Below are 9,487 nucleotides of genomic sequence, written 5' to 3'. Positions count from 1 at the left end.
AACGGAACCGCTGTTTGCCATGTGGGAGTCTAGCAATGTTACCATTATGCTATCTGCTGGTCCTGTTGCATACTGAATTTTAAAATAGGGATGCTTTTTTTTTTTTTGGAGAGGGTTTTTTGCCATAAGGCGCATGCCCTCGCCATACAGACAGAGAGAGACAGAGAGACAGAAAGCGAGAAATCACCCCCCAGGGGGGATGGCCACACCGCAATCCCTTCTCCTCCATTCTCCTCTCAGGATCTTGGGCACGCACGCACTCGCGCCCGGCATGAGTTTTAAGCCACTGGGTCCGGGATGCAAACTGTGGTCCACTACATGGGAGTCCAGTGACATAGCCATTACGCTAACTGCTGGTCCCAAAATAAGGATGCTTTTTTAAACCTTCTTCTGGATATATATATATATATAGGGGGAGGGGGAAAGAGAGAAAACACCCTCTGAAAGAGCATGGTCACACTGCAATCCCATCTCCTCCATTTCTCTGTTAGGATGATTTTGGGCATGCGTGCACCTGTGCCCTGCGTGTGTTTTTAGCAACACTGAGATTCACCACATGGTTGACCAAGTGAGATCCTGCTCCCTTTACTCACTAGGCTATGGGGCTTGCCCAAGAAAAGGACTGTTAAAAACTAACCACAGTAACCTTATGAAGCAAACGGGTTAATAATTCCGTAACATTAAAAACTGGCTCCAGGGGCCAGCAGGTGGTGTAGAGGTTAAGGTGCTAGACTCCCACACAGCCTACTGTGGTTTGAGTGCTGTATCCAGCTTTTTGAAACTCATGCCAGGCCTGTGTGCGTGCGTGCACAAAATCCCTAGAGGAGAGAGAAGGGATTGTGGTATGACCATCCCCCCCAGAGGGTGATTTCTCACTTTCCCTCTTTCTGTATGTGCCCTATGACAAAAAGGGTCTCCAAATCAGATAGCCATTTATTGTCTCTTTTTTTCTTTCTTAGAAACATCCATTTATTGCATTTAGTTGGTATTGTTTTTTTAGTCTCGTTTATGGTATAGAATTCTCCTTCTTGGTTTATTTTTCCATACAAATTATTTGTTGAAGGAATGGGGTCACTGGTCCTCTAGAATTTCCCCCATTCTTGGTTTTGTTGATTACATGCCTGTGGTGTTGTACAGCTTGTTTGGGTGACTCTATAAACTAAGAACCTAGAAGTTATATAGATTCCAGTTTGGCTTGCTGGGCAAGACTGTTTTATAGGTAATTTCATCTCCTTCCTATTGCACTACATCAGAAGGCACTTAATTTCTTACTGTCTCTTATTTTGTGATTTTAAGATTGATTAGTGCATTGAGTTATTATTAGCCTGGTTCAGACATTAAGTTCCCCAGCAACATTCAACTTAATGGTTGTAGCGGCTGCTGGACATTCATTGCCTAGAAGACCCATTCTTTTACCAGGAGTTGTAAATGGTGATTTTTTTCTGGGCAGGGAAAGGTGTTATTCCTTCTGCATTTTAGTAGCTAATATGTGAACTTTACCCTCATCATTTGTTTGCTCTGAGAATAGTTTATGAGGAAAGGCAAGATAAATGCTTGGACTTTTCCTATTATTTATCAGCATTCTGTCCAGATCTAGGATGTCAAAGAAATATTTTTTTAAATTGGGAAGTAATAGTTATAAACCAAACTCTGAATGTTGGCTTTCCTCACTACTAGTGGATTAGTCATTGCTTTAAGGCACTAAAGTGGACAGAGCTAAGAAGTACTCTACTCTTTTTTTATTTGTAAAGAGAAAGTAAATCATGAATTCATACTGTATTTTAAATTTAAATGTAAGACTTTCGGATTTTACTTAATGCATTTTTTAGTACTATTTATTTAATTTTATTTATTATGATTATTTTATAATTTAACCAGAGAGAGACACAGAGAGGGAAAGTGAGAAAGCAAGCTACCAGGTCCAGGACTCAAATTGTGGTCGGCCTTGTGGAAGTCCAGTGCCTTAACCACCATGCCACCTGCCAACCCCCTTACTTAATGTATTTAATTTTATATTTGTATCTCCTTTCATGCCAAAAAACTTAGTTTTCTAACATTAATACATTTATTTTCTTAATGTATTTTATGCCTATCTATAGAGACATAATTTCATAATCAATGAAATAATTACTGAAAACAGCTTATGATTTATTTCTAAGTTTTTTCTTTAAGACATACAGGTTATTTTATTATGTTTTAAAGTCACCTGAAATAATTACTCTTTGAACGACTAAAGCAATTTTGCTTGAATTAAAATTATATTAGTGGTTAAAATCATGCTCCTAAATAGGTTAAGACTTATTTGCTTTTTTTCTCTTTAGGATATATCTCATGAGTATTTTACAGTGTTTAAAATCATTTGAAACAATTTTTGTGGTCAAGTCACCAACTCAATTTATATTCAGTTTGGTTTTATTTTTCCTTTGATTTTAGGGATTGTTCTTCCTCACTATTTTGATAGGAGCTTGTTTTTTATACTTATATAAAAGCATTAACATTTTCAATATAAAAAGTACTTCTATATAACTGTATATTCAGAGAAGTCCACCTTCTATTCTTCTTCTCTGTTTGGCCTTCTCCCTTAAAATAACTTTTTCCTCCTCCTCCTTTGAGTTTTGGGCTTATCCTTTTTTAAAAAATAAGCCAATATATATTTATACTTCACCTGTCTTATGTAAAAGGCCATGTAAAATATATACTATTTGATACTTTTTTAAATTTAACAATATGCTCGGTAGTGCTCAGGTGTAACCTTCAAGGTAAATCATTAAGTGAAAAAAAAAAAAAGCAACGTGTGTTTTGTTCTTCTTTGTACTGCTGTGTAATATTTTATAGTATGGATATTTGTATAACTGGTACCCCATTGATGGTTGCTTAGTTGTTTCCTGTCTTTTGCTTTTACTGATAGTGCTGCTTGTATATATATATATTTAATATTTGTAAGAAATAGACGACATTTTAGTTTCAGGAAATACTAACCACAGAGGTCACTTACATTTACTTTGTCTTGTTAGTTACAGAAAAAACTCAAAACATGTTTTTTCATTAGATAAGTCTTAGAACTAATGATGACCTGTATTGTTGATGTTTAGTTGCTTGATTATGAAAGTATAAATAAAAATATTCACAGGTGATGTTCTTACTGATTAAATACATGTAAACTCTCTGGGGTAAGTAATGTTGAAGTTCAGTACTTAAAAAAAAAAAATCCAAACTAAGCATCTAAGCATCATGTGTTTATCTTGCTTTAAATAGTAAGACCACACAGTTGTATATTTGGTTCTGAATGTATAGGAAATGTATCAGAAATCCCACAGAGATTTCATTAGAAACCATTTTCTTGATTTTTTTTTTTTTTTACTTAGAAAATCATACAGATGGGCCATCACGCTCACCTCTTTCATCATAATTAAATGTAGTATAAATATGGCTTGTATTAATTATTTTGGAAATATTTCACTTGTGTGCCTTTAATATTTTTTTTAAACAGGCAGTATAACTCCAACTGTGGAACTGAATGGGCTTGCTATGAAAAGGGGAGAGCCTGCCATCTACAGGCCATTAGATCCAAAGCCATTCCCAAATTATAGAGCTAATTACAACTTTCGGGGCATGTACAATCAGAGGTTTGTATGTCTTCTTTGGTTTTGTTCTTATTTAATATTTTATGCATATTTGTAAACATTTTTGAAACTCAGTGGATATTTTCATTGTAAATACAATTTACCTTGAGCATTTGCATGGAATTTATATAAGGCAGGCTCACAAAGAGTGTTTAAACTAATACATTTTTAAAAACCCCATAGCTTTCAGGGACCCATTTTTATTTGGTAATGAGAGCCCTGTATTTGTCATAGACAGGACCAAATTTTAAAGTCATTCCACAGCTTACAGTGCTGACTTGGCAGTTGACTTTCTCATCCATTCACCCAACAGAGCTTGGTGTTCTTGATTTGTTTGAATAAATTCATATACATGGGTGTTTGAAATTTGTAGAAAATTTGTTGGAGAGAATAGTTTTCAATTCCAGAATGAGCCACCTTCAATACTTGGATGCACTTTGCATTTTTTTTTTCTTTGTCTATGAACACATCTAACCAAATTAAAGTTGTCCTTTATATGCAATTTCTTTAAGACTTTATGAAGGTGTACTACACCTGTGGTAAAGTGTACACATCTTAAGTGTACGCCTGATGACTTATTTTACAACTTTATTTATGTATATAGGTATTTATACTTCATCTGGTCATTTTTTACATATGTATATCCTCATGTGATCACCACTCAGATCAAGATTCAGAGCGTTCCCATCATCCTTGAGTTTCCTGAGACCTCTTTACACTTGGCACACCTATTTCCCAAAAGTAATCACTATTATATCACCATAGATTAGTTTTGCTAGTTGTGGAACTTCATATAAGAAGATTTGTGCAGTGTTTTCTCTGTCTGGCTTCTTTCACCTTGTGTACAGTCATGTGCTGCTTAATGATGTTTTTGGTCAGTACTGGACCATGTATATACAGTGGTGATCCCATAAGATTAAACCATATAGCATAGTATATACTAGTCTATACCATCTCCAGTTGTGTAAGTACAGTCTATGATGTTTGCATAACAATGAAATTGCTTAAAGCACATTTTTCAGAAAGAATCTCTGTTGTGAAGCAACATGACTGTAATAGTTCTCTTGTTTTGTTAGTTTTGAGGTCCATCAATGTTGCTTGCTTTTTTTTTTTTTTTTTTTTAAATTTTGTTTTCTCTTTGCTATAGGGCATGTGCACTTGACAGAGGGGAGGTTGAGAAATCACTCCCCAGGAGGGATGGCCATGCTGCATTCCCTTCTCCTATGCTTCTCTCAGGGATTTTGGGCACACACGCACACATACTCAGAGTGTTTTTCAAGCTTCTGGGTCTGGAACTCAAACTGTGAATGATATGTGTGATCCTGTTACCTTAACCTCTAGGCCACCAGCTGGCCCCATCAATCAATAAATAATACTACAATAACAATCTTTATGTAACAAATCTGTTCACATCACTGATAATTTTCCTAGGATAGACTACTATCAGGTATTGGGGCTAAAAAAAATGTGTTACCCCATTACATTAAACTTTATACTAAATCTTAGAATATATGGGAATGCCTATTCTACTCTGACAGCACAGTTTTAAAAATTTGTCTTGTTTTATATTAAAAGTGATAGTTTAAAAATTTTAATTTTATTGATTACTAATGTGACTAGACAATTTTTCAGATACTTATTAATTGTGCTTTTTGATTTGTGTATTTTAATTTGCTATTTTTTTATTACATTGCTTGATCAACTTTCACATGTTTATGTGTGTTGAGGATATTCACAGTCAGTCTACTTAATTTGATGTAATTTTCCTGCTTTTAAAAATGTTGCTTTTAATTTTGTGTTTGTTTTTAATATACTATGGTTTTAAATGTTATATGATCTAATCTCTCAATGATTTTTTTCCCATTGCTTTTATGCCTATGAAATTCTTTTCCATTGTGATCAGATATTTGCTGTTGCTTTTCTTATGGTGTTTTATATTTATTGACATTATAACTCAGATGTGTGAAGAAGGTAATTTTTTTTTTGTTTGTATATAATCAGATACATACTGGTATTTTGCTTGGTAGTAGAACAGGTACCTTTAATACTACACATTTAAATTTAGTCTTATTAAAGTTATAAATAGTTCTTTTTAAATGCTGTTGCCCTGGATCTCTAAGACAAACTTGTACAATCCTTTAGATACCTGCTCTCCCACCCCTTTTTCTCTCAGGAGTGCCTGGGTTTACTGTGAAGGGAGCAACCCTCACCTCTTCATGGATATCTTGAATTGCCTTTTAGTTCTTGTTTTTGTGGTGACATCCTTTGTCACCAAATGCTGAAACCTGCAGTTGGTGACTTATAGTCCAGTTTTCCTTCTAAGATAGTGCTTTCAGAGAGCATCTACTGGGAACCAGCAGTTAGCGTAATGGCTATGTCGCTGGACTCCCACGTAGTCGACCGTGGTTCGAGTTCCGGACCCGGTGGCTTAAAACTCATGCCGGGCGCGTGTGCGTGCGTGCCCAAGATCCCGAGAGGAGAATGGAGAAGAAGGGATTGTGGCGTGACCATCCCCCCTGGGGGGTGATTTCTCGCTTTCTGTCTCTATGTCTCTCTCTGTCTGTCTGGCGAGTGCATGCGCCCTACAGTGAAAATCTCCCCCCCCCCAAAAAAAAAAAAGAGAGCATCTACTATCTCCCCTTGCTGATTTCACCTAAACCCTCAGCTTTCCTTGGGTCCCTGGTATGCTCCATTCCCATCCTTTTTTGTTACAGCCCTGCTTTTAACTGGAGTATCCAGTGGCATGCTTCCTAGCTCTCACCTTGATGTCCCCACTGCATAGGAGGCACGGAGATGCAACATTTCTCTTACCGTTCCATTAGTTTCTCTGCCTTTCTCTTTGATTTTAGGGTACCTACTAAAAATGAAGCCAGTTGTCCACTTTAGTACAATAGACATATTTAGTCACCCTAGTAAGGAACACCTAGTCCATTTTATGCTTGAACGACACACACATACGTGTGTGTGTGTGTGTGTGTATCTGTAGGTTTTTGCCATAGGGTGTATGTGCTTGCCAGAGAGAGGGAAAGTGAGAAATTATCCCTGTGCCACACCGCAGTCATTTTTTTCTCCATTCTCCTCTTGGGATTTTGGGCATGCACACACATGCACTGGGTGTGATTCTGGAGCTACCAGGTCCAGGATTTGAACAGTGGTTGGCCATGTGGGAATCTAGCACCGTAACTACCACACAACCTGCTAGCCCCGTTGAAAGACTTTTTTTTTTTTTTTTTTTTTTTTTTTTAAGATTTTTGCTGTAGGGTGCATGCATTCGGTGAAAAGAGATAGAAAGATAGTGAGAGAGAAAATGAGGAAATTATATCCTGGAGGAATGACTATGCTGCAATCTCTTCTCCATTCTCCTCCTGGGATTTTGGGCACTCTATGCACAAGTGCCTAGCATGATTTTCAAGCTGCCAGGTCTGGGAGTTGAACCTGGTCGACCAAGTAGGAGTCCAACACCTTAACCACCATGCCACCTGCTGACCCCTGAAAAAAATTTTTAATGTACGGTAATAAATGGATTCATGAGAGTGTTATGCTTTAACATTTGTAGTATTTTGATATCTGTGGTTCTTTAATGAAATTTTGTTAGAGTTTTGACTAGTGAATTCATTACTTCTAAATGAAAGAAATCTGGTGCTAACAAAAGGAAAAATCAGATAATAATCCCTGTTGTTAATGAGTTCATGTTTTCTGGTAGGCCATCAGTCAGTAAGAGGTTATCAGTTGCTGAGAAGGTAGCTTTTGATAAAGACCTAAAGGAAGCAAGGAAAAAAAGTGTGAATGTTGAGAGAGAGAGAGTTCTAGGCATAGGAGACAGTAAGTCCAAAGCTCTTGAAACAGGTGCGTCCCTGGCATGCAGATGCTTCCTCCAGGAAGCTACTATGACTGAAATAGTTGAACCAAGGGGGAGGAGTCTGCACACAAAGGTAGAGGAGGTGTCTGGTTTGATCTTTCCTTTTTTTCTCAATTTTTTGTTAAGAAGGTTGAGATATTTCCTTTGTTGGCAATTTCTAGTTCTAGGACCTGATTCTGTGGTTGTGATGATGGGTGCAAGAATTTTATATATGACTTTCATGAAGTTATAAATGAAGACTGTGCCTTAGGCCATTCCCAGTTAATGGATAAAATGTCCTTTCACTTTAAATTTTTGGAGATGATTTTTACCGATTGCAAAAACAGTAAAAACATAATAGGGAAGTACTCTTAAACTGCCAAACTGTGTTTCAACTTAAAAGCTCTTTCTGCTCACAGAACAGAAGACATAACCATTACTCAGTTAAAATTATAATCTCACACATGACCTTAATTTCCAGATGACAACACTTGAATGTATTACAGAGAATTTGGATTCCAGGACAGAGGAGACTCTTCTCCTTGTGACTCCAAATTTATCAGTAGATTTTTAAGGCAGGGAGTGAAAGGTTAAGAAGTCCAAGAAACACTATCATTTGGAAGTATTTTTGAAAAGGTTCCTCTCATTTTCTACTTAAAATAATATTAGTAATAATAATTAGGAATCACACATGCTATTTTTTTCCCTTTGTTCCTAGCCAGTGAGATTTCTTCATTTGAACTCCTTTGAATGCCTAAAGAGAATGGATTTTTTTCTCTGCTCTGCTTCTTTTTTTTGACTGCCAGAGGGAGCATATGCTCACCAGAGAGAGAGAGACAAGAAGAAAGCACCAGAGAGAGTGAGAGAGAGACAGACAGAAAGCATGCCCCCTCTCCCCCCGCAATGGGGCATGGTCATGCTACAATCCCTTCCCCTTCATTTATCTATCTGCTCAGGAATTTTTTTTAAATTTTATGTTATCTTATTTACATTTAATTGTCATAAATCTTTATGGCATACAATGTGGTTTTTCAAAGCATACATGGTATGATAATCAAATCAAGGATATTACTACTTATATACTTGGTTTTCAACAAAGAACCTTACATTCTTGTGTCTGTTAAATGTTTTGCTGAGCTCACCTGCCTTCTATAATCCGTCCCCCTCCCATATAGTCTCTGGTATCTACTCTTGTCTTCCCTACTATTACGTCTTTGAATCTTTTAATTTCTTCCATAGAGTGCAGAAATATGGTAACTTTTGAGCAGGGACATACTGTGTGTGTCTCTCATAATTGGTTTATTTAGGACTTACTTAGCAATAAAGTCTTCTAGATTCATACACTTTGTATTGAATGACAGAGTCTCATTCTTTATGTCTGAGTTTTATATTCCATTGTGTGTACGTGCCACATTTAAAAATTCTGTTTATCAGTTGCTGGACACTTAGGTTGTTTCCATGTCTTAGCAATTGTGAATAATGGTGTAGTAAACATGGATGTCAAATGTCTTTCCTACTGGGTGTTTTCTTGTCTTTGGGTAAATACCAAGAAGTGGGATTATTCGGTCATATGGTAGTTACATTTGTAAATTTTAGAGCAACATCCCTATAGTTTTTCACAGTGCACATATTAAGATACATTCCCATCAGCAGTGGAGGAGAGTTCACTTCACCACTGCCTCAATGACACTTGTCATTCTCAGTTATTTATTTTTATTATAGCCATTCTGAATAGGGTTAAGTGATATGTCTTTGTGGTTTTGATTTGCATTTCCCTTATGACATTTTTTCACTTGCTTTTTGGCCATTCTTATGTCTTCCTTTGAAAGTTGTGTGTTTAGCTTGGTTGCCTTTTTACTTTTTCTTTAAAAATAATTATTTTATTTAACTTTATCCATTTATTTTTTATTTTAATTTGACCAGAGAGTGACAAAGTGTGTGTGTGTGTGTGTGTGTGTGTGTGTGTGTGTGTGCATGTGTGTGTGAAGGAGAGAGAGAGAGAGAGAGAGAGAGAGAGAGAGAGAGA

At 36.6% G+C, this 9,487-nt stretch overlaps 1 protein-coding gene across 4 annotated transcripts in view; it reads left to right on the top strand.

Annotated features, from left to right (window-relative positions):
• STAU2 (staufen double-stranded RNA binding protein 2) overlaps positions 1–9,487 on the top strand; it is a 375,847-nt gene that overhangs the window by 68,884 nt on the left and 297,476 nt on the right. For all 4 annotated transcript variants that reach the window (XM_014589776.2, XM_014589796.2, XM_014589754.2 and 1 more), the window contains one exon: positions 3,491–3,626. In XM_014589776.2, coding sequence (XP_014445262.1) covers positions 3,491–3,626 — 136 coding nt within the window. The remainder of the gene's footprint in view (positions 1–3,490; positions 3,627–9,487) is intronic.

This window comes from Tupaia chinensis, unplaced genomic scaffold (genome assembly GCF_000334495.1).
Source record: "Tupaia chinensis unplaced genomic scaffold, TupChi_1.0 Scaffold000002_1, whole genome shotgun sequence".
In the NCBI taxonomy this organism is placed as follows: Eukaryota; Metazoa; Chordata; class Mammalia; order Scandentia; family Tupaiidae; genus Tupaia; species Tupaia belangeri.
This window is presented reverse-complemented; position numbering and strand designations above follow the sequence as displayed.